General features: G+C 39.3%; 1 protein-coding gene across 3 annotated transcripts in view; it reads right to left on the bottom strand.

Annotated features, from left to right (window-relative positions):
* PLPPR5 (phospholipid phosphatase related 5) overlaps positions 1 to 26,527 on the bottom strand; it is a 62,387-nt gene extending 35,860 nt beyond the window's left edge. For 2 of the 3 annotated variants that reach the window (XM_082287327.1, XM_082287329.1), the window contains exon 1: positions 9,324 to 10,433. In XM_082287327.1, coding sequence (XP_082143453.1) covers positions 9,324 to 9,554 — 231 coding nt within the window. In that variant the 5' untranslated portion in view covers positions 9,555 to 10,433. Of the gene's footprint in view, positions 1 to 9,323; positions 10,434 to 26,502 lie in introns of those variants that run through there. The other variant, XM_082287328.1, reaches the window with a different exon arrangement.
* Positions 26,528 to 26,795: the final 268 nt, after the last annotated feature.

The following is a 26,795-nucleotide window of genomic DNA, read 5'->3' as shown; positions in this document are numbered from 1 at the left end:
TCTCAGCAGAGTCCTGTCATGGACAGCCTGTGCACCCACTCCATAAAACCCAAAAAATTAACATCCTGAGCTCAGTCTTAATTAATGCAGGTCAAGCTCAAATACTTCACCTCGTGCTCCCCACAGGCTGCAAGTTCATGTCATTGGTTAGTGCAGCTCAGCTGACCCGTGATTAAGAAATCTTTAAGCAGAATTAATTCTGTCATGTCTGAGCCCTAAATTGCTACAGACAGGTCACAGAAATCCCTATTACTACCCAAAATAACTATACTGGGAAGCTGACTTCCACTTACTGATTCTAATAAAGCCTCATAATATTACTCAAGATTTGAATGAAAAATAAAAAATAAGATTTTTTTTAAAAATTCTTTTAAGATACAGCATGAAACCTACCACCCTAAAACAACATGCATTTCAATATGTATATAGAGAAAGAAAAAAATCTAATCAGAATAGCAGGATACTGTTAGGCTGACTTCTGGTAGCTGCTTTTTTCTTAATTATTATTTACAAAACTAAAAATTCTGAATGCCTTCCTACATACTCTTTAACCCAACATGGATGAGAGGCAAGAATTAATAGCAGCAGAGAAAGAAAAGTAATATTTTTAAAACACAGCTATACTACATTTATAATTGGCTGTACATTAACAAGTGCATACGGTTAATGAAATTTCCATGTAAATATACAATGTATAGTAATTAGACATTGTATATTTATGATACATTTATACAATACAAACAGAAGTACATATAACTGTATGTTGTCCACAATGGCAAACAGGAGTGGAATCCACAACCTGAGTTTTCATACCATACAACCAGAAAGTTTTTTTATGGTGCCTCATACCCCAGGAAGTGGCATCCAGAATTAAGAGTCAGTTTTGAATCTGTACTGAACAATTTTTACCACTAATAGTAGATTCTAAAAAGTCTTAATATATACAATATATAGTAATTTTCCTGCTCCAGATTTCTTAGCACATTACATTGAGAATAAATATATTCTGATCCACAGTTAAATAGAAGTGATCTTAGCAAAGGCAGTTTGCCTATCAGAGATAGCAAGTGCTAGAACTTCTGCTTTCCTAGTCACAGTCCAACAGCATGTTCATTGTACTATGTGTGACTACAAAGGACTTTGTTTTCAATAGATATTCCTCATTAAAACACCATGTCTCATGTACAACTTTTTGAGTGCCATCCACTTCAGCTGGACTTTCTACTTGCAGCCTATGAGGTTACCACATCTCTGCTAAATAAAAACCATGTATGATGAAAGCTGGGCCATCATGCACTTCAGTATATCTGAGAGATGCTACAAGAGCATATAAAGCTTTTTAAATATCACGCTTTTAAAGCTGAAAAACACAGCTAAAGCTACTTAAAATTCTACTTTGGCTATCAGTTATTATGTATCATATGGACACCCATCTCCTCAATCCTGCATGATGTACAATGAGCAAGAATTGTTTAGTTGAAAAACTGATTATTACTTAAAGCCTACTCTTTTAGATTACAAACAACGATACAAATTCCTTAATCAGGCAGGATTAGTTGGATTAACAATTTCTCACTTAAACATAAGTGCATCATTTGTAGGACAAGCAGGCATTCAGCTGCTGCAAACAGAACCCTGCCTGCCTTGTTCACATCTGCTTGCCACTTTACTTCCAGAGAGCCCATCAAAGGATGAAGCATATGGCCTCGATATTGTTACTGTTTGTAAACCACATGCATACTAAGCACAGCAGAAATACATTCAATTGGAAGTACAAACATAACTTCTGCGGGCACTGTTCACGTAAGCCATCACACCACAAGAGGAAGACAGACAGATAAAGAACAACTCCCAAGAAAACACACAGTGGTTCTGAGTTTTTAATTGTTTCTCCTGGTTATAGCTCTGTTGGATTAGTGGTTTAATGATGAGATAAAAACAGCATCAGACTATCAAATCATGTATTTGTCTTGCTACGTGTCCCAACAGGCCAATACCGACATATGGTACACAAAGTTACTGCAGACCTAACAGTGTGATTTATTTTTTTATTCTTAAGTAAAGTTGTAAAGCAATTATCCATTCACAAGGAAGAGCATGAAATAAACCGTCCCTTAGCTTTAAACATCTCCTGCATTCCAGAAAAGGGCATTCCTCCTTCCAAAAAAAGTGGCTTCCTGAAGACCCCAGCATTTGCATATTTTAAAAAAAAAAAAAAAAGGCACAAGTTTTTTATCTTTCCTACAAACACATGGGAAGAGAAGAAGAAAACTATCAAGGAAAGAAGTCACAGCTGTGCACACAGGTTGAAACAGAGCTATGAGGACAGGGACCAAATGAGCTCTGCAAGAACAATGTGATCACAGAGTAAATAAAGTATTCTGGCAATTCCTTATTCATGTTAAGTTTTAACAGCTGACAAATGTGCCAGCAAGAGAAAGGCATATGAAGCTAAAATGCTTTAGCTTCTTGATATATAACTTTTTCAATAATCCTGGAATTATTATCTTTGATTAGCTAATTAGTTTCTCATACAAACAAAATTATTTCCATTTGATTTCAGAGGCTAATTAGTCTATCCAGTTCATATGAGTCAAGATGTAAAACTTTAATCTTCTGTTGCTCTATCACTGTCTTATCATAAACAGCATCATGAGATGGTCAAATACTGCAAGTACCTAGCATAATAGAAGTTCACTGTTCCCAGAAGAAGAGCACTAGGATAGACTGCATACTTTGCTGGGTGATTTCTCTAGCTTTCTCAGTAAGTTGTGCATAAAACTGAAAACTTGAATACCTGGCTATATATTCTTAGGAATTTTTTTCCTGTAACACAGCTGCTGGCAACTGTTCATCCTTGCATTATTTATCAAGCTTCCTTGATTCTTTTCTGGCAGAAATGACGAAACACTTTAATCTCCTTCAGGATGCACAGAGGCCACTTCTGCTTCGAGTACTAGATCAGGAGAAAAGGCTGTTTGATTCTTAGAATCACAGGATGGCCTCAGTGGGAAGGGACCCTTAAAGATCATCTGGCTCCCACCCCTGCAACCAGGTTGCTCAAAGCCCCCATCCAACCTGGCCTTGAAAAATTTTAGGGATGGGAAATCCACAGTTTCTCCGGGCAACCTGTTCCAGTGTCTCACCACCCTCATAGTGAAGAATTTCTTCCTAATGTCTATTCTAAATCCCTTTCAGTTTAGAGCCAAACCCCTTGTCCTATCACTATGAGCCCTTGTAAAAAGTCCCTCTCCAGCTTTACTGTAGGCCTCCTTTATGTACTGGAAGGTGTTCTAAGGTCCTTCCAAAGCCTTCTCTTCTCCAGGCGGAACAACCTTAGCTCTCTCACCCTGTCTTCATAGAATTGCTCCAGCCTTTTGATCTCCCTTGTGATCCTTCTCCGGACTCACTCAGCAGGTCCACATTATTCTTCTGTTGGGGGCCCCAGAGCTGGATGAAATACTCCAGTGGGGCCTCACAAAAGTGGAGTGTCCCTGTGCTTTAGATTTTTCCAATACTATCAAGGTGTCCATAGAAGCCAAAGTGACATGGTACCAGGCATGAAGTAGAAAAATGATCAGCCTGAAATAGATTGAAGGAACTTGTGAAGGTAGTGGCTTTTTCTGACTAAGGTGAGGAATGAATAAACAGCACAGGCATGAGGCACAGCAAATTCACAGAAAATATTTTTGGAGCTTTAATTCTGGATTATGCTTTCCCTCACATTATAACAGACAACAGAGTATTTTGATGTCCCAGATATGATATTCTACCACCCTTTTTCATGTACAGCACTAAGTTACACACTAATAGAATAGTTTCAGTGAACTACAGGTTAACTAAAAGCATCTCTGCCAAGATCATGTTGAGAACTCAGCCTGATTAAATTTGATCAGTCCCTGATGCCACAGCACATAGAGTCATAGATGTCAGAAGGAAAAGAGGTACTAGCAGGTTCAGAAAGGAAGGCTGAGATGGGAGTTGTCCAGTCATATCAGCTAGATCTATGTGCTGGAATCAAGTGCTGCATCTCCTTCAGGTCTCTGAATATTCTTCAGCTGCTCTTGAGCTACTCAGACCTGGAACTATTAAGACAGCAGCAAAGACAGTGAAGAAGAAAGGAGACTTATGAAAACTGTGCAGTTACTTCAAAAGGCAGCTTCTCTTTTTCAATATTCATAGAATGATCTTTTTTTTTCTTAAGCATCAGGGTACATTAAATTTGATACGAGAACAATGATATTGCATCTCTCACTTTACAGTCTTTCTTTTGCCAGGATTCAAAATTTCTTCCTCAAGGAAAAAGTTACTGACTAAAGCCAAGTTCAAGGCAAAATGTCTGATTTTTGACATCCTTTCCTTGTTCGGGATGTGCCAATCTAAAGAGTCCTCCAGTCCACTAAAAGAAAAAAAAGAGAATGCAATACTTCATGTCTAAATGGCAGATATTTTTTCAGTGATAACATTGAAAGTATTATCCTAACACAAATTAGTCTTTAATTGGTTTGCAGAGAAAATATGAATATGCTAGGAATTCACCTACACAAATAGAAGTGTATATTTTATGGTTAAGTACTGTAATCATATATTTATTACTTGGAAATAAAACAACATTTGCATAATAAAACTGTTTACATATCTTAATGAAAACGTGTCGTTATCTCCTCCTGTCAGTATACATCTTAGGTCCAGTACACCACGTTTTATACCATCTATTGTTTGAACAGTTTTGACATTTTAAGTAATCCATATTAGCATGTAGAATCACTAAAAGAATCCTTGAGTGCAGTTCATAGTATTTTAAAGAGGTCAAAATTGTTAACATCTACCAGAAAGAAGTAATGCAGAACTGATCACTCTATAGATTGTGAAAACATGGGACACTAGTCTCACTGTTCTAGAAATCATTTCTACTGGAAGCTAAAGGATTAGACTGGCATGTATTTCCCAAGCTACATCTGTCATAACAAGTTTAAAAAAGCAACCAGCCCACTGAGCAAGAACTGGCACTTTGGGAAATGGCTTAAATAGCACTGAGCTCTCAACTAGCAGTTGTATGCTCATTACATATTTGAATAGACTCAAATCAAGAGCCTATTTCCTGTGACCTTCACATCTGAGTTTAAGATTAAAAAAAAACCCAAAACAAACAAACAAAAAAAACCAAACCCAACAATAATCCAAAAACCAAACCATGTATTGAGAATTTCTCAGTATACTAGAGATTTCAGGATATTAGTGCTATGGACAGTAAAAGGATGGGAGCACAGAGCCAGCAGCACTCCTTCAAACCTGAGTCACAAAGACAAAGGGGAAGTAGGGAGCCCACAGGGGCACTGCCTCTTCCCAAGTCTCAGTCTTGCCTCATTAAATCTCATACTTAGGGTTTTTCCACTCTTCTGAATGCAATTTCCACCTCATCTACATTTTTTAAGATTTTGCTGCTTGTGTGTGTAATGCTCCTTATGCAAACACATCTACTCACTCAAGTCATTGCTTTACCTGTGCCTAAAAGTATGACTTAGGAAACCTTCAACAAATAAAAGTCTAACATTAGAAGGGACCACATATTTTATGTTAAGCTGCAGTTGTTTTCAGCACTTTTTAAAAAACAAACTAAACAAAAACAACTGTTTGGGGCCTCAACATTTTCCAGTGGAAGAACTAAAAAATTACAGATTTGGCAGATTAGAAACAGTGCTTATACCCCTTAGAGATAATCCGTGGAAAACCAACGTTATAATGTATCTTCATTTCATGGAATCTACATAAAAGTTAGGAAACCAGCTGGAAAAACAGAAAAGAAGCATCTCTTCTCATCCTACAGAAAGGTTGCTGGATTCCTCTACAGGTTTCCTGCAATTGCTGTAATACCTGTGAATCATAGAATGGTTTGGGTTGGAAGGGACCTTAAAGCTCATCCAGTTCCACCCCATCTGCCATGGGCAGGGACACCTTCTACTAGACCAGGCTGCTCAAAACCCATCCAGCCTGGACTTGAACAATGCCAGGGATGGGGCACCCACAGATTCTCCAGGCCACTCTGAAGTTGCAGGGGCTTTAAGCAGATACATCTTAGCAGACAATAAATTTGTTATAGCCAAAGCAAATAGCACAATTTGACTCCTTACTAGATCCTACACAACCTAGGAGTTATTTAGAATAGAATAATTCAGCTGGGAGAGACCTTCAATAATCATCTAGTCCAGCTGCCCACCAATTCACGGCTGACCAAATACTTGGTTAATACGTTGTAATTACTTGACCAAAGACTGTACATATACAAACCCAGTGAGTCCCAAGTGCAGAGCACAAAATTTCCTTCCTTCAGTCACAGTTTCCCTTTCCCATATCAGAGCACTTGACTTAAAAAATAAAAAAGTCAAGCATTCCAGTTGAGCAAGCAGTCTCTGCTTCTGCCCTGGGACTGTGTTTCTCAGATCACACTCCTGAGCACCTGTGCCTTGCCAGCCAGCTGCATCTGTCCCTGGATGGCATGGGGGCAGATGGGATAAGGAAGCAGATTGACTCAGGAATGAAAGCCTGGCAGCAATGCTGCACCAGGGCTGTAGGAATGTGCTAGCAGGAAGTACCATTTTAAAGACTAACCAGAAAGTTTCCAGGATGAACACAGTGCTCACAGTACATCCCTGTCAGATGACACAGGTTGTTATTTAGGTCTCAGCACATGCATGTTGCTGCCCTGTGAGCAGACACTCAGCTCAACCCCGTGGCTTGGCACTCAGGGCTGCTGCAGCATCTCTGATGTGCCACAGGGGTTTTGAATGAGCTGCTGTGTGACAGCCTCACAGCAGCCAGAGACCCACTGCTGATGAGATGCTCATCAAGACAGATCCTGCTAGCGGTACTTTACTTTTTTAGTTTTCTGCTAGCAGGCATGTAGAAAGGAAAATCATTAGAAAAACTCTTTTTTTTCCTGATTTTTGAGCAACTTCGTTAAAACTCAGTGCAATGGAGCCACATGAATTGAGTCACATTAAGATAACCTGGCTTATCTTGAAGCACTCTACAGCTCCAATTCAACAAGTCCCATCAAAAAAAGCTCAGCTGCTGTGAACACCAAGGATAAGGATTCTGCTGCTCTACCTCAAAACTCCAGAAAGAGCATTAACCCCATACACCAAACGAGCAGGAAAAACCCCGGATTTTTTAAAAAAACCTCATAAATCATAGTAATTAATATGCTATGTTCAAGGACAATAGTCATTTAAAAAAAAAAAAGTGAAATTGCATTCACAGAAATCCATTTCCCTCACTAGTTTACATTTGCATCTTTACAGACCAAAATATAGCTATGTTACATGATTCATTTTTATATTTCACTTACAGAAACAAAATTACACAGAACATGTATGTCCAAAATTTCATAGACAAGAAACAAATGAAATAGAAGAGAACCTAATCTCTGAAACCAACTACAACTGAAAACATACAAGTTGTTTTGGTGAAGAACTCTTACCTTCACCACTCCTCTCAATGAAAAGAACAAGGAAAGACAATGTACACATCCTGCACAACTGAGTAAGTGCCTTCCCAGGTAAACACTAAGTCCAAGAGGATTGCCCAAGGCAAATGAGAACAAAACTCTATGCAAAACTTGAAAAATCTATCCATTTAATAAAGTTAATTATTAGTCTTTAATGCTGTTGAATTCATGAGACTCCCAGGAGTTAAATTCTTCATTTAATAAAATCAAATAATAATAATACACAGTTAAGTATCATTAAATTCTATTATTAGCTTTTTAGCAAGGCTAATTACAAGACTGCCAACCCAAAATGTCATGGAGATTCCTCTGACGTAATCATCTAGCACCCAGGAAATGAATTGAAACTACCAATCCATCTTGCTGACACATACTTGAAAAAAGAGATGCTCAACATCAATATCTGACATAATCTTTATAACTTCCTGAGCTAAACAAAAGAAATAGAATTCAAAGCAAAGCAAACATCAAATGCCAACAACAGAAAAAGATCACCACAAAACAAACAATAAAAATTCCCCTTTTGAATCTCAACAGTATTTGGGGGTTCAAAAGAACAAACAGGTTAATAAAGTGGTCAAGTAACTAATGTTCACATCAAAAGAACCAAACCAAACCAAAATGCTATATAACAGGTTTTGCCAAATGATGAAGTTCAATCCCTCAGGGAAAAAAAAAAAAATCAAAAAGAGAACCAAGTCTCAAATACTAAGGCTCATCCTGATCATGAGGTTTTATGTTTGATACCATCTGAGAGGTCATGATGCTACAAATGCAGAAATCGTGCCTGGGATTACCATAGCATTACCCTGAGGAGGCCTTTTCTTCTATTTTGTTACATTTTCCTGAAAAAGAATTAATGTGTGAAACAAATAATTACTATCTTAAAAGACCTCTTCTTATTGCATTTTTGTATTATTCTAATGCTTACAGTAGATTAAAATCAACTCTTTACAAGGACTTTCTGTGTAACTGTGCATGCACCTGCTAAGTCTATATATAATCCATCCCCAATGGTTAAATGTTCCCCTCTAGGCCTTTCCTCCTCAGTACGGTCAGGGATCACTAAATGATGCTAATGCCCTCGTTATATGACAACACAAAGAGTACCTTCAACAGCTTGAAAGGAATCTCACTGCTTTTCCAAAAAGCTTTCTCTTCGATGTTCTCCAAAAAAGATCCCCAAAGAAAATCAATTAAATAAATCACTTTTTAGACACACCTGTTTAAAACTGATTGACAGAAGATCATGTTCAATTAGACACAGGTTTCGTTTGCACACCCATCAGTAACAGTGACATACGGAGACAACTAAATCAAGTGTAAGTGCTCCCTGTTCCCTGCATGTACCAGTTGACTTTTAAAAAACAAAACCGCCAGAGGGGTTTTCTAATTAGCACCGGGTGACACATCAGTAACGGGTTGCTAAAAACCGGGTTCTCCTCAGGTTGTCCATCTACCTGCAAGCGACGCGCGTTTCGAAAAATAAAAGAAAATTTTTACCAAAAGGAGTCGCACGGGGCTAGAAATACAGGCACTGGCAGTTACATAAACCGGTGCTAAAAATAAACTTGAGAGGCGCGGTGGGCACGGTGGGGCACGGGCTGGGGCGGGCAGCGCTGCCCGCCGGGGCCCCGGGGCCGGGCCGCAGCCCCGGGAGCGCGGAGGGTCCCCGCCCGCGGGCCCACCCGCAGCCGCCCGCCGGCGGCACCGCTCCGGCCGGGACCCGCGGCCCGCCCCGGCCCGGCCCGCTCCGCTCCAGCCCAGCCCAGCCCAACAAGCCAGCGGAGAGCAGGCACAGGCAGCCCCTGCTTACCACCAGCACGGGCACGCCTGCGGTCAGCGAGTAGAGGAGCACCGGCGGCACGGCGCTGCGGTCCTCCGGGCCCGGGTAGGGCTTTCGGTACGCGCCCTCGTAGCAGAAGAAGCCTTGCACGTTGACGGTGAAGGTGTCCGTGTACTCGAAGTAATAAGCCAGCATCACGGTCCCTGCCATGATCACCATCTGGAAGTAAAGCATGCTGGTGAGCGGAGAGGGCACTCGCATGTACGTGGGCTCCGGCGGCCGCGGCAGCCCCTCTCCCCGGCGGCGCGCTCCGCCCGCTCCCCGGCGGCATCCACCGCGGGCGGGGGCGGCTCAGCGGCGGCCGGGAGCGAGGTCAGCCCGGCGGGGAGCGCGGCCAGGCCAGGGCACAGCAGGACAGGGCAGCGGCGGCCCGGCCCGCCGCTCCGGCAGCGGCTCCAGCGCGGGCACCGGCTCGTGCGGCGGGCGGGCGGAGCGTGGCGGTGGCAAGGGCGGCCCGGCCCCGCCCCGCCCCGCCCGGGGAGCAGCGGCCGCGCCGGACCCGGCGGTGAAGGGAATTGCCCGACCCCCGGACGGCTCCCACGGCACAGCCCCGCGGCCGTGATTAGTAAGAGAACCCTCCGCGCTTTCCCCCCCGCCTCCTGAGGGGCGGGGGGCACCGTGGGTCCCTCTGCACCGACACACACACCTGTAGGACGGGCGTGCACAGCGCCGGGGAGCTGCCGCAGGTGCACGCCGTCCCGTCCCGTCCCGTCCCGAAGCCGGCGGGAATCGGCGCCGGCACCGCCAAGAGCCACATCTCGGACGGGCCCGGGCAGGAACAGGGATCGCCACTAGTGCCCGGGGTGGTAAAGACCTCAACATGGAATCCACAGAAGCACAGCATCAATTCGGTTGGAAAAGACCTCCGAGATCATTGAGTCCAACCTATGGTCTAACACCACCATGTCAACTAGACCATGGCGCTAACTGCCACATCCAGTCTTTCCCTGAGCACCTCCATGTATTCTTGTGTGATTCTGTGATTTTACAAGAAAATAATGCTTCATTTTTTTGCTCTGTGGTTTGCCAGACATTTTTATGGAAGCATTTGTGGAGACACATTGTGGTTACATGTTAACAAAAGAGTCCATCATAAAGTTCAATATCAGATTACTCGACTAACCCCCAACGCAACAACTTTAGAGTATCTGTGTGTATTAAAAAACCTGCCAGTACATAACACTTATCCTGAGCATATCTACTTGTTTGGGTCATCAGATATGTGAAATACATTTGACTTTTACAATAAACTTGTGCTTCTGGCTCATTTCTGGCCACAGGAGAATTTCCCCACAGACCCACAACTACCCACCCTGACCCCCCAATCCTTCCAAAATTGGGAATGGAAATACATACTCTTTCGTATATGGATAGCTATGAAACCAATTAACACTTAAAGTTTTTATTTAACAGCTATAAAGAAAATTGGTAGCTGGCCATGAATCTATCCTCACTTGAGTAACATCCTAGAGTAAGAGGAGAGTCTGCACCAGTGCTGAGAGAAGTCATACACATAGGAACACAAAAAAGTTCTATTTAAAAATACATTTACAGCACATACACTTAAGAATAGACAACTTTGCCTAAGGCTTGTACAGATTCAGGCATGTGTGGGCTCTAGTCTGGATTCCCAGAGCCAACAGATAAATAGTTACTTAAAGGTACACACCCTACCCCAAATGTTATAAGGGTGGGAAACAGTCTTAAAATGGACACTTTAGCCATAGAGTCCACTTATCTTAAAGACTGTGAGAAATAACAAATGAGATTAGGTCACCCTGTTCTATAATGAGTAATCATCTCCTAGTGTTGTACTTGCACTTTAACTGTTCATTTTCCTCCCCTTCTTGAGATTTTTTTCCAATATTCAGTGATGTTAGTCTCCGTGCATTTATTTTTCATCAGCCCTTGAAGAACACACTCTTCATGCCTGGATTCCACATCCAGTCTATTTTTATGTGCTTTTAACACACTCTCCAGAAGAATCTAAATCATGTCATTCACACTGCACTCACCAGACTTAGCTGGATAGCTCCCTACTTTAGTGAAAAATCTGTAGTGAGACATGAGACATCTTGTGGTGAATTCTACCCAGCACAAAGTTTATTTTCCCCATTTCTTTAGCAGAGTCTAATACACATTACCATACACATAAAAATCTTATTCCTGGAAATTGCATACAGACACCCTCATTGTTAGGATACATGGCCTGGCCCAAAGACCAAAGTCAACAGCAGGACTGCAATGAGCACGAGACTCAGCTCTTCAGTTCTATTTGAGTGCATGCCCCATAGAAATGCGGGTGGCATATTTCTTTCAAAAACCGGCATTGAGGAAAATCAATCTTTTTCCAGAAACCAGCTGATAAAATAGTCCTGCACTTTGCTATCACAAACCAACTTCTGTTTACAGATGTACCAATGAAGATATTGCATATAGCAATTAGAGGACATAAAAAATCCTGTTTTTACAAAACAGTTTTGCAGCTACTATCGAAATCCCTAAAGGATTTGGAAAGAATCTCCATAAGGATCTCTTTATTGAATAGCAAGGGGCTCAACTAAAAAAATTTAAAGGTATATAAAAACTTCAATGAATTTTTTCTTTGAGAGCTCTCTAAATTTATGGCAGTTTCTGAAAATAATGATGAACTGTGTACTTATTTTTATACAGGTAAGACCTGCTCTCACACTGTGAACCCTTCTCCTATTTAAAAGATTTTTTTTCCCCTTAGAATTAGTCTGAAAGGCTTGATTTATTGCAGCTGATAAAGTTAAGTTAAAATCTGGATTAGATTCTGTCTAACTTGGACCAGTTGAAAAACATAAATGCACTTGATGTTTGCTACTGTGCTCTTCATAGAGGCTGACTGTTGTAATATATAGGCTGCTATTTGGTATAAGGATTGGAAGGCATGGGTAAGGCACATCCAAGCTCCACAAGATTCTTGGAATATTACAAACCCAGGCAATAGCACCAAATATTGCTTTATTTTAATATTCATAAACACATTCCTATTGCTGCAGATGTACTTTATAAGCATGGCCTGCACACCAGTGGCCTGCCTTCACACAGTTAGCTAATCAAGTAAAAGCAGAGATAGCTTTTTATTATAATGAACATGATGTTTATTGCCTGCACAGTTGAATATGCACACATACATTAAATAAAACATATAGAAGCAAAAGAACACAATCCCCAGTGACTAATGCAACCAGCTAAATATATTCTGCAACTGCAGTGATATGCACAACAGAAGAATGGCAAAAAGTCCAGAACCCACAATTTTTGTTTCAGAAGGCTATTCATACATAAAATTGTCAGCTGAAATTCACATAACTGGCAGACTTGTTTTGAAATTAACTTCCTTGGGAACAGTGCCGCTGATCTCAGAGCAAGAGTTCCCCTTATATTCCTCATAGGTTATACCTTGCTCTTTTCATTTGCTACCTAATTTTAAGTGAACTTTCAGATCAGGAGACACAATGTAGACAAGTGCAGAAAAAGAGGACCCTTAAACACACTATTTTGTAATACTTTGAAATCATAACCTTTATTAAAAAGATATATTTCCAATTCCAAACCAAATTCACTAACCTTTCATGTGCTTACATCACCACTGCTCATTGTATTTTCTAGTTATAAAACATTGCTATGGCAAATGGCAGTAAAGAAATAGAGCCAACCCAACAAAGCCTTCTCAATGGGAAGGAAAACAAGAATTTATATCAAATCATCCCACTATTTTTATCTTTCCTGTTTACCTCCTTCCTGCTTTATCAGTGTCAGCTGCTTGAAGCCCCATGATGGTTTCACTGTTACATCTCCACACTGCTACTAATACACTAGCCCAGCCCTTTCTGAGAAGAATACTGCATCTGTGCTGATGGCACAGCAGTAGGAAAGAGACAGAATGAACTATAATCTCTAAAGCTATTGTTAAAAGATAACTAAAAAGAAATTTTAATTGATAAATTGTTTAATGATTTGCTGTGATATAAGTCCTAAAACCCAGGACATTTACTGCTAAAATTTATGCTTGTAGGACCATGATAATGCAAGATAAAAATAATTTCCTAGCAGCTGGAGCAGCATCAGCAAAGAATAAGAAATGGGGGTTTGCCCAGAACACTCGTAGTGTGATTCAAACAAGTTAGGCATCAAATATAAGCTTTTCCTATGGTCTTAGTATGTAGTTCACAGAGAGAAACAACTCCATTAGGTGACTAAGCTCTATTACATCAGGGCAGGATGAATCATTCTCCGAAAATGTCATTCATTACATCCTAAGAAATACCAGCCTCTTATGATACCTATTGCAAGGGTTGACACAAGCTTTGATGACTACCTTAGACTAGTACCCATCTTTTAAAGGGCTGTAGTGAGATGTCATCAATTTTACTCTTAACTTTTAACTTACACACAGATAAACTAGCTCCAAAATAGGAACGACACTTTCCCAGAGTCAAACAGGGAGAAAAAGGCCAAATTAGTAGCAGCATAACCATTACTATTGTGTTTGTATGTAGAGCTGGACCGCATTTTTCATAGAAGACAACATTTTGCCCCAGTAAGCTTGGGCACCTCATATGATGCAGTGCAAGTACATGAGAGAGTGAGCAGATGGAGATGAAACAAATGAGGAGGAGGACAAGGCAGCAATGAAATGATTGAGTTTGATATAATGAGCAGCAGTCACAGCACATTAGTTGCCTAGTCAGTATTTACATCAATAACATAATTAATCTTTTCAAAACTTCTTTCTGTATTCAAATTAAGAAGTATTATTGCACATAAGTTCTCCATAGGTTATAAGAGAAATGTGGGCTACAAGAGGGACACCATGTACCTAAGGCCTGTACATTCTGAGAATTAAAGCCTGTATTAGCATATCTACCACTATATTGTCACAATAAAAAGAATACAGACACAGTTTTGTCAATGCAAAATGACATAAAACATTTGTACTTGAAAACTCAAATAATAATTATTTCGTCTTACTTAAGATAAACTTAGGAAAAAGCTTACCACTCAGAAAATTACTACCACAGCTACAAATTTATTTTCATTGATAGACACATTTTTGGTAACTGCAATGCTATACAAACTGATGGTAAACTTGGCAATCTTTGGCATAATTAGCTCAATAAAAATCATATGACAAACCTCAGAATATGGAAATGAGCTTCCTCATCTCATTCACACAAAATTCTTATTGTTTATTTTAATGAAAGAAACCCACTCTCCAAGGTAATTAATGACACCTTGAAGGACTGACATAGCAGATTTTACTGCACAGCATTTGACATAGCACTAGCCTATTCATGGTGCAATGTTCAAGTGGGGGAAAATTAAAAATCACACAGACCTACCCTGTGCAGGACACTGTATGTATTCATACAGCTGATTTTGTACATAATCTAAAATTAGTTCAGACATTTGAACAATGCCTGAAGGTTTTACAGACCAGTTCAAAAACTCTCTTTACATATTACTGAATTAATTTCACTCATTTGAATATGAAGTTTTCTGCATTGTGGTTTGTCTTCTCCTTTGTATGTTTTTGTTATAATTAGTGAGACTAATTAAGATAATTTATTGGCTAAAGATTCTGTACAGTCATTAAGGGGATACACAAAGTAAATGTTTGCCCACTCCTCCAGGTTCTATGTTGTCAGTATAAAACTCTCATTAAGCTGAAAACCCAGAAGTATGAAGGAAGGAAATGGTGAGCTCATCAAGACCTTTCTGGGGTCCCTTATGCTCTCACCCCCAGTTTAGCTGCCTATAGAGACTGGACCCTATCAGTCCCCAGTGTTTTTACAAATACTATAGACACATTGCTCAAGGATCTGTGAACAACAGCTGAAGTTACCAGGGAGATGGAGATTAACTTCTCTTTTAACTGAAGGAGACCTTGCTCATTTGCCGGAAAACTTGTGTGAAAAACCTGTCCTTGTCTACTCACAGGCTGGCTGTTTTCATGGCCAGGGTTGCTGGTCTCTTGCTGAATGAATCCACCCTCTCACTTTTAAGTTCCACACTTGAAGAGAAGTACGACTAGTTTTTAGCTCTGTGTACTTGCTATCATTATCTTTTGCTAATCGCATGTCAGCAGAATAAAATATTTTGCGATACTAAGGAGGGGAAATATAAAACCATCCAAAAGTGTGTAAAGAAATTAGACTGTCACTTTGGCATGGGACTCTGCATGGATCTGTGAGGTCTTCCTTTCATGTCTGATGATTCCTCAATTCAGTAGCAGTTACAGAGTAAAACTTGAGGAGTTCTCTTTCCTTACCCAAGCTTGGCCCCTAGCAGCTGTCTCCCAGACAGGGAAGGTATACAAGACTTCACTTTCAAGAACAAATCTGTACATACAACTAAATTATCTGACTTCCTAACTTTCTTTCAGAAGGGAAAGACAAATAGACTAATATAATAAATTATGCACCAAAGTCACGGAATACTTCCAGCTCTGGCTGTAGTTTAATGTATGCAGCTCATGCTGGCAGGAGTCCAACACTTCCCCTGTAACAGTTTCTGCTGGGTAAGCTCATGCACAGTTGTGCCCTAGAACTACTTATGTTCTTACAAATTATACCAGACATTTCTCATTAGCATTACACCTCAAATCCCATTCCTGAGCTGGACATTATCTGTTACTTCATAAAATTACAATGAAAAGCATAGAAAGAGCAAGTTCAGGATACATTTAAGCAGTGATTCAATGGAGAAAAGCAAAAAATCTCCAAGCCCTCATAATTTACCAAACAGAATTACAGACAGTATCCATTGGTACCAGGTAATTGTTGAAGAAAACTAGAAATAGAGCTGATTATTTTCTTAGATTACTTTGAAATTTTAAATATTAAAAATATTTTAAGTCCAGTTCATAATACTCATCAGACCCGCTCTTTGGTACCCTGAGGTACCAGCATTCACAACCCATGGAGCTATATGAAATGTATATCACACATTTCATTTGACACCAAGACATTCACAAGACATTCATGTTTTCACACATGTTCCTCCGAAAAATGCCCTTTCTTTTGTAGCTTGTTCATGAGGAAGCAGCAAATACAGAAAACTCAAGAAAGAGGAAAACCCAGGCAACAAAAACCAACTACAAAGACACAAAGCATTTGTAAGCCCTGGGATTCTGCCATGAATGACACCATCACCAGGGCAGTGAGGACACACCTCACAGGAATTTCCTGCACTGGTTTGTTTCATAAAGCCATACTTTTCATGCCCCCTGCAGGACAGACACCTCTGCACTTTGAGAAGCCCCCACCTTCTGCAGAATATCTCCTCTACACTATCTTTTGGATACAAGCCTAAGCTCAGAGCAGGACTAAAAAGACAACCATTCTTAAGGCATTAGACATGTTCACACTGGAATTTGTGTGTTTCTCCAGATGACTGGATTCCTACAAAGAATTGTTGCAGGAAGCATTCATTTCCATCAATCACTATTTGGATACCTTGATAGGAGGAAAGTATCTCTATCCTTGGAGATACATTCAAAACTTCATTTACAAGGCTCTGAAGAACCTTATTGAAAAGTGAGGTCAGCCCTGCTCTGAACCTAAAATTTTGTCTGATTCTGTGAATTACATTTGATTTACTCCAACCCCAAGATTTGCTGTCTTTAATCTTAATGGTTACAATCTGTTCTAATGGTGGTTCACTGAAATTATTGTAATTCATTTGATTATTGTAATTCATATCTAAAAATAAAATCATATTTCCTCGAAATTGGTTAATTGATACAAAGTGAAACAGCCTATCCAATTATCTAAAGAGGTAGCAAGAAAGATATCTCTTAATTTTCCACTTTCTAAAGAGACCATACTCTGTGTGTGTATATTTATGTATTACTATGTATGTATATGCTCCAGTAAGGTGCTACATAAAACCTGTTATAGGACTGGTTCTTTAAAAAATTATCTGAGAGACTATGCCTTTGACTTCATTGTGATTTCTCATCATAATTACCTTCCAGGCAAAAACTATACTGTCAAGCATTAGCAGAAGACTCATGAAGGCAGCAAGGAAGTAACTTAAGAATAAAAAAGTCACTTCTGAGAGAAGACAACAGCCATTGCAGGTTGAGAAGTGAAGCCTGAACTGAAAGTAACAGCTGGAAAAATAAAGAGCTATAATAATACTAAAATAATAAATAAACCAGCTTTTGAAGATTCTTTGTGGTAACTTGGCACTGAGAATTATTAATAACCAAAGCTTTCAAGCTCTGCTAAATTAACTTACATAACATTGCTCTCCTCATTTAAAAATATTCTGTTTAACAAATTCTTAGGCTAGAGGATAAGAAAATTATTAGATTAGAATATGTCTATCACTGATATAATAGGGGACACTGTCAAATTATTATGTAATGAAATATATGCTTGTTTGGGTAACACACAACTCTTTACTCTTATCACTGCTTCTGAAAATCCTTACTCATTCAATGCCTTATTCATCCAGCTGGCCAGCTTAACTACAGACAACTGACTGTACTAAAAGAAAGAAGTGGCAAGTGATCATGTGGGAAAAAAAGATTAGAAAAGGAAAGGTGGGGAGCAAGGGATTTGTGCAAGGGTACATTTGCAAAGTTGGCAAGAACATCAGAAGTTGAAATTATAGGTTTCTTGTGGGAAAATGCAGTAAGTGGGGATTCTGGAGGCTCCTGCCAGAGCAAAAGGATTAAAAGGTAGCAGCTCAACAGCACATGCAGGCAGCTGGTGACCAATGTGACAGCAGGACAGTGTGAGGAGAGTTTGATTCTGCACAGGCTGCCTGGCTCTGCACAGTCCTGGCAGGTGGTAGAGGGGTAAGAAGGCTGAATCACTGGGACAGAACCAAGGAATATGAAATGTCTTCAGGATTCATTTTGGGAAAAGATTAATTAATATCTACCAGAACTAAGATTCATATATCGTTTCTGTTATGACTGCCTAGGGACTACTTTTATGCCCTTAAAGCATCATGCAGTTTTTACACCCTTCATATTGGCAGAAACTTTCATTTTTAGAGGCATATAAGGCTCATTTCCTTTGAGGTGACTGCTCTGTGGTAAAGCTCTGAATGTGGTACAACCAGCTCTGAAATAGAAAGACATTAAAATATTATTAGTGTTTGGTGTTTCTCCCCACTCCTGTAAGAATTCTGCTGATGTAGAGAAATTAAAATCAGTAGGAGACCTGAGAACAGGACATAAGGGCTGCAGAATCATATTCTCCCTAAGCTGGCACAAAAATTAACCTTTGGGAAATTGAGTGGACAGTTGCTAAAAAGATACAACTACCCTAGAGCACATAATTTTTATGGAATTAACCTTTTCTTCATAGAGCAATGCCAATATCTAACATGCTGCACACTGCTTCTACAGTGACTAGACAGCATCCAAATTGGATTTAAGCAAATTATTTAGTTTATTAGGCATCCTAATGTCCAGTATTTAATTCCATTAGGAACAATTAAACTTTCAGCTAGCAAAAACAAAAAAAGTAATCCTACAGAAATGAGAACAATATCAGATTTGTCCCAGCTGACCTTGGCATTAATTACACAGCCAAAGTCAACAGTAAGTTTAGTGAAATCCAGGTGTGATGTATTATGTACAACTTTAAACAATGCATATCATCCACACAGGTTTTAATCACACACTCTCCAATCTATATCACAACTTACAATAATATTGCAACTAGCAACTCCAGAAACAAGGATGATGTAAATGGGGATGCAGAGCAGATTTTGTCATATAATCTTCCCCAAAAATAGAAAAAATATTGGATGGAGAAATTTTCATTGATGTTGATACACAGCAATTTAATTCTGAACCAGTAACTGAATCTCACTAGTTTATACAATGACTTGATACTTCTACACAATCTTTTCATTTCAGTTTTAAAGAAAAATATCACCAGTGTGGATGTTTTAAAGAACTATAGAGTAATAAAGTTTATAAACTCATTGGGGTAGTTGTGCTACTCAAGTTCTTCGAAAAGACTTCCACTGTTTAAAAATATCCCTAAGCATACTAAAAATATCCCCCAGAGAAAGGAAAGTTCGCTACATGTTCATGTCCTGTAGGTAGGTACACAACTCACTCTGCCCTCCCTTCTAGGAGAGCCAGTAGGAAAGGTAAACCACAGTGCATTCACTGGGTACCAGGAATTTTTTCTCCCCGCTTTTCTTATGGTCAGGGCTGAAAAAGTCGTTGCATTACAGAGAAGAGCAAAAATCCTGGGAACTTCTTCAGGCTTCGAGACAATTACAGAAAAAAATCATCCATCAATTAGTTTTCATCTGAGTATAGCTGACTTGGATCTTCCTGTCCGTGACACCTTCTCTTCTTGCCTTTTTGTGCTTTGACCTGTAAGTAAAACAGGCACTATAAAAAGCAGGGGAAACAGTACCCGCTTCTTGTTCTAGGCTACCACAATCAGTCAGTGCCAGCAGGGAAGGACGAACAAAGATGGGAGGTGGCTCTTTCTGCATTGCCTGGGGTGACCAACACAACTCTCACACACGGGACATTTAGGTGCATCTGCTTCTCTATTATACGAGTCTCAAACAACCTGCTAAGGTGCAAATGCTTACTAGGGTATTACTGTTACTTACAAGAGCTACGCTCAGAAATTGATTGGGAAGACTACAAATAAAGAACATTTAATGAATTACTGTGCTTTATCCATTTCAAAGCAGTAGAAGCTTTCCAATGCCTGCCTTGTCAGTAGAAGACATTAAAAGGTTTCATTACCACAGTTAGTGCTCTTCATTAGCATCAGCTTGTTCTCTCTCAGTTGCATTGCTCTCGGTGAATGATTAATGTTGAAATCCTCTTCTCTTTGAATGTTTATCATCCTTTTAGATATGGTTGGAAGTTTAATTTTTCAGGGCATTGTCAAATAAAATGTGTTGCTGTTCTTGGAAGTTAAATACTACACAGATAACCAGAGCCTCCCCTCTTTCTAACAGCAGGCTATTCCCTTCTAGTAATGATGGAACAGATCTGTATTTTGGCACATATATTTTTCATTGCAAAGCATTACTAAAATGAATAACAGAAATTAGCAACTGAAAAGAATTGTGAAGGAATTACTTCCAGGAAACGTTAATTTCAATCCAAAAGTCCCTTAAAGGAACAACACAGTAAATGTAGGCTAATCAATGTGTGGCAATGAGTTTCACAAAGATCAGAATCTGGGTTGCTAAACTTTGCTATGTTCACAAAAGAAAATAAGAGTCTATTGGAATGGGAAGTTCTCATGCAGTTTCCCTCCATGCTCTTTGACAGACAATTTATACATCAAATTCAACAAGATTTTAAAAGGACCAGTGATTTTTTTTTTTTTTTTTTTCTTGGAATGAGGTTAGAGGACAGTCAGTCACAAGAGCTATTTTGTAAGATGATCTCTATAACATCCTGGACAAAGATGTAATGTAATGACAAAAGACTGCCTAAGCAATTCACTTCCTAGTTCAAACTCATGTATTTCCCTAAGCAACTTCTTCGTGCCAGATGCCCTAAGAAATATGCAGGACAGTCAAAAGTATATTTTCCCTGAGTCAAAATGAGCCAAAGTGCAACTTTTAATAGAAGGAACAATTCTAAACCAAAGACACTCAAAGCCACTGAAAGCTATGGAGTAGGGTTTTCAGCTATAGTTTATTTATTTATTTCCTATTAAATCTCTGTATAACTTCAATTTCATCCAAAACTGTATATATTTGATCCTGTCCTGCGATTTTGCATTTATCTATGATATTTAAAGCACTAAATTGTTTTAAAATGGTTTTCTTTTTTACAACATACTTAATAAAACAGCTGAATATATTTCTAAATTACTGGGACTTTTTTATTACTATTATGGTAGAACTGCTATCATAATCTTTATACTTTCTGTAATTCCTTTCAGGACCCACATTTTTCATTCAAATGGCTATGCAAAGCTTTAAGACCTAAATCATGGGACAAGATCAACAATATGTAACAGTATTATCAGAAATTATTAGAAATAAATCTGCATAACACTTCAGATTTGTCCTTCTCTGTTCATGTGCTGTTTCATGCCACATTGAAGAGAAAGAAAAATTTTACTCTAAATACTTACCTAAAGGGGATTAAAAGCCTTGGAATGTATAAATAAATAAATACACAAATAAATGAATACCCAAAAAATACTTAGTAGCAGCAGCAACCATACTTTATTCATCTAAGAGCAGACTCCAGTACACAAATCTAGTGCTTCACTTCAGTGCGATACCTTCAAGGTCCATAAAAAAAAAAAAAAAATCTAGATTGAAAGGAAAAATATATTTTTAGAGTTATAAATTCAAATATAGATCATTTGAGAAGTTGATACTTTGAAGGCTGGCTATTTTGATGGGTGATGTGAAATACTTACTGTTGGCTTTCCAGTATCACCACAAATTCACACAACTAGTTTTGGCCTCCCATGCTAGAGGGCTTACTGGCCAGTTTTTAAGACTGTTGAAAAGTTACTTATACTGGAAACAGAAAAAAAAAAAAAAAAAAAGGAGGAGAAGAAAATGGTAGGATGAGAAAAATTGCACAAGAGAGAGATTATAAATTATGTCCTTCATAGGCAGAAAATAAATACTTAGAATCCAAAGAGTAAAGGAGAAACTAAGATTGACCTCCTGCTGTTGAATCAGCTCTAAATATTCTGAGTCATCTTGATTCTTTGCTATAAAAAAGCTCCCAATTCAGTGGAGAGTAAACTCTGCAGAGTGTATATCCAAGGCAGAGAGAAATGTCAGTCAGAGTACCCTGAGAAGCATGAAAATAAGATATTGCTGTATTGCTACAAAATATATCCCCCCCCCCAAAAAACCCTAAAAAGGACGAAGCCTATCAGTGTAGTTAGCACAGTTCATAGCTCTCTGCTAAGAATTCAGAAGTTCCTTGCACATTAACATAATTTTCACAAAAATTTAGATATGTGGTTGATGACATATCTGAAGTACACAGAAGTCAATATTCTCACAGGTACATATATTAAAGCACCTGCCCACCGCCAGTTATTAATAGTCTAATTCCTTCATTCAGAAAAGGTAAGTTTAGGAATTTCTAAAAGTTAATAACAGGTGAAAGAATTATACCTACTCTAGAGATTCCAGTGAGTATATTTATAGGCACAAGTGGAAAACAAAGTGAAAGCCAGAAAAAAACATGTAATATCTAGACTGTTTAAATTACTAAATGATAGCAATACACCTAATTATTCTAGTGTGAGAATTCCTAAGCCTAAAACTGCAAAAGTGTGAAAGATGAGCAAAAGCTTGCACCTGGTGATACTAAGAAGTTCCAAGTCGAGACTGCTAGGGTAGTTAAGGCTGAGTCCAGCAGGCAGTCAGACTGCCTTATCCCAGGTATTTCCCTTAGAGAGAGAGAGCTAAGGTTGCCTCACAGCTGCTACCTGGACATCTGTTTTCAGCATACATGTTAAAAAAAATACTTCACTTATCAAAAAATGAGTTAAAACATCTCAGAGAAAACAGAAATAAACCAGGTTTTGCACAACAACATACAAGGTAGGGAAAACTCAGGTTAAAGGAAAATTGAACAGTACTTTTGGACAATAATTGGCCTTTGGAATCTAAATATATGGTCTGTCATAACAGCTTCATGAGCTGATACTGCTGGAGAAACTAACTTCTGATATTGCATGGCTTTCAGGAGATAAATCTCAAAATCTAATGCTTACATTAACTTTTGTAATATAAAAGGTACTAGCTAGAAAACAATAAACAAATGCAACAAGGTACCACTACAATTCAATGATACAGAACACGAGTACCGACTGCATAAACGATGCCGTGAACCAGCAGAAGCCCTTAACAGCAACAGAACGTAACAGATGTTTGTACAGCTCAGGTTTGAGCTTGCAAAGTGTTACAGAACTTACAGATTTCTTTCCTCCAGCTTGGATAAGCAGACATAAACTTCTAATTCTATCCACTAGGATCAACAGATTAAATGAGGTTAATTTCTTTGAATTGGACTAATGAAAGAATCTGAAACAAAAGACAGAATTCCCACGTGCACCTTTTCTATCATTTGTGAATTGAATAAGACAGAAATTTTTGGAAATGTTGTGAGTAGTAGTTTACACGACTATTCAGTAGAGAAAAGCTGACACTGAAAGGTATAAAGCTTAGTATCACAAGAAGAATGAAGCACAGAGACCCCGGTTTTCTTATCACTCAAAGTTTCCATATATCTGCTTAGATAATTTCTCTCACAAGGTCAGAAATTAATTAGGAAAAAATTTCACTAAATATTTTTAAAAAGGGCAAGAGAACAGAAACTAGATCTACCCGTTACAACATCATTGCTTAGGTAGAGTTGAGCCTATGCTTGTGAGCAAGCTCTAAGAAGTGCAGAAAACCTAGTTCTGCCTTGTTGCAAGAGAGAAACTCTCTTAGTATTCCCCTAACGTAGATCACTCTGATCTCCACCTTTTCTTTTACTCCTAACCTGCAGGCTACTCATGAAAAAGTAATATTTTTCTGAGGAGAGTGAAATAGAACTTGACTAACATGTATGTAACTATTCCCTGCTGTAAATTCCAGCAAGCACATTCTCATCTCCTTCCTGGGCTGAAGTACTTACTGACCATCATACAGCTTTTACTGTGCTGCTCCACACTGTGCTGGCCCTGCTCAGCTCCCAGCTGCGAGTGCCAGGCCAAGCCCTGGCTGAGGGCTAAGCCCCTCTTCACCCACTGCTGGAGAGCTCAGGAGAAAGCACTGCCAGGACATCAGTGGCACAGAGAGCAACAGCATCTCAGACACACTTCCTGAGAAATGAGGTAGGACTTGTGTACAGTCTTGTGTCATACCCTGTACCCATTTACACCTGCTCAAATACTCTGATAGTTAAGCCAACAAAGGCTGGCAGACTTTCAGAAAAGGAGATTTATACTGTGGTCCATGCAAAACAGATACTTGAAATACGGGCTGGCAAAGCTGCACATTAGTGGCCACTTAGTTACTACTGTACCTCTGCAAATAAACAGTTTCTCTGACAGACAGCCCAGTCCTATAAACTGCAGACACATCACATCACTCCAAGCAATCATCACCCAATGAGTTACCACTGCTGCCACTCGCACCTCGTGGCTGCTCTTCCCTGTTAATGGTAGGGAGGACACATAATGAGACTTTAAAAGGAAGGCTGAGAAAACTCACAGACCTTTTAATCACCCAAATACCTAAACGCAGATGCACAAATTCTGCATACTTGTCCTATCCAGTTGCTCTAAAAAAAGAATTACAGCTAATACAACATTTGGATCACCTTTTGATCCTGGAGAGCAACGATAATAACAAGTGATTGTAGAACGCAATCAGCTACAACATATTTGTTGTTTCCCACCTATGTAACTTACCAAATGTGGGTGTAGAATTCTTATTCAGATTTTCCAAATTGTGCCAGAAATGGAACAAGGCTAACTGATTCCCCCCAACATTCAGGAAGAGAAATCATGTTTCCTAACCCCCATCTACAGGTCTAATTGCTCTGTACCCTCTCCCTAGTGAATTTCATTCCAAACTTACGTAATAGCATCATGACATCCTCAGAGGTTTGGAACCCCTGATGCCATTAGATTTGATGATACACAGGCCAGGAGTCTTGCTGCTGTCTCAGTGTGACATAGCACAAGCAAGAAAAGCCAGTGGATCTGCAGTGATTTGTGTCACAATGGATCACAAACATCACTTGAAAACAGTGAACATAAATTGCCAAGATACAAAACTTGCCAAAATTATGTGACAGAAATAATGCCAGACAATGAAGCAATTTTCTGTTCACATGGAAATAACTTCCAAAATGTGCTGATAAAAAAACCCAAACACCTTAATTCAAAAGGCAAAGAAGGTTCCATGACTCCATTGAGAATAAGAATTTCTTCAGGAAAGGTCACTTAAGTCTTAATGTTTACACCATAAAAAACTTCTGCTTGACATGCTGCTATATTCTCCCACAATTTATGACATCCCCCACTCTCCATTTATCAGATAACTCTAAACGTATTACAGAAGGATCTATGCATCCCACAGGAACCAAAGCACTGCTTTCCCAGTACCAGTAGGAGGTAAGGAGATAGGTACCAAGATGCAGAGTCTAGGAATTAGATTCACTGGGAAATCCTAAAACTCCTCAAGTGTTACTTCTGAAGTCCAATACTAAGAACCACTGAAATCCCCAGAACAACTGATTGCCTGAAATCCAGGAATAACAATGCCTAATTGCCTCTGCAGTAAGGCCCAAGCGGGCATTCAGTACAGTGCATGAGTCTGTGGCTGAGCAGAAAATTGAATGCAAATGCCCCACTCTCACTCAGACTATGAAATGTTCATCTGAAGAGGTTCCACTTTGATCTGCAGTCCACAGGAATCCAATGATACCAGTGTGCACATGCAAGGCAGGAAAGACTGCGCTGAAAATACAGCTTAATCTTTTCCCTCAGGCTCCCTCATACCAAGTCAGCTGGCAGCCTGAGAAGACCCATCAGGATTTTTCATTATAATTAGCATGCACTAAAAGATAAGCAAAATGGTGCTTGAAATTTTTGTGTGCAGCAAATGTTTTGGATGTAGAAATGGCTTAAGAAAAACAGGAACAAAACCTCTGCCAATATAAATAAGCACATCTATCCTAAACTGAGTTACTCGTGTAAAACCTGCCCTGTGGAGAGTTACATTCTCCTTCATAGCAATATTTGATTGGGTTCCACAAGATATGTAACACTCAAATGTAAAGTGGCTAAAGAATGAAAAGAATTCTAAATTTATAGAGTATCATTATCAAGATTTAATCCTAAAATTATGGGTCCAGCCCAGAGGTACTTCACTTCCCTGTATTCTAGCACTTCAGAACATCACAATTACTTAAAATGAAATTGCAGGCATTGGGACTCCCTTCATTCCCTCTTGTGAAAGAATAGCATAGGGACAGGAATTTTGTTGACAGCAGTCACAAGTGATTGCCAACTAACAGAGAGCAACCTGTGAACATAAACATAAATAATGCATTGATAGTTGCTGAGAGTACTTTATTGAAAAATACACCCAAGAACTTTGCAGCATACCTGCTATATTTTCTTACCTCAACTAATACGGAGCATGGCAACATCATGTGGCTTCTCTGAGACTGACACCTGCTGCTTGAAATCATGTTCACCTGTGAAGGAAACACAGGATATTGTGTCCATCTGTGAGAAGATGGCCTTGTTTATAATAATGTGCTAATGGCAAACTAGAAAAGGCCTGCATAAAATACAGGTTTATACCAAAATAACAAATGGTGAGAATTGCATCAGTGAAGAGGACTGTTCACGTTCACTTCTTTATTCCAGTATGAAAGATCTCCAAGTTAGTTTAGATTTTACTATTTTGTTA

This window comes from Coloeus monedula (assembly GCF_965178545.1).
Source record: "Coloeus monedula genome assembly, chromosome: 9".
NCBI lineage: Eukaryota > Metazoa > Chordata > Aves > Passeriformes > Corvidae > Coloeus > Coloeus monedula.
The sequence above is the reverse complement of the archived record's forward strand: the minus strand, read 5'-3'. Positions and strand labels throughout refer to the sequence as shown.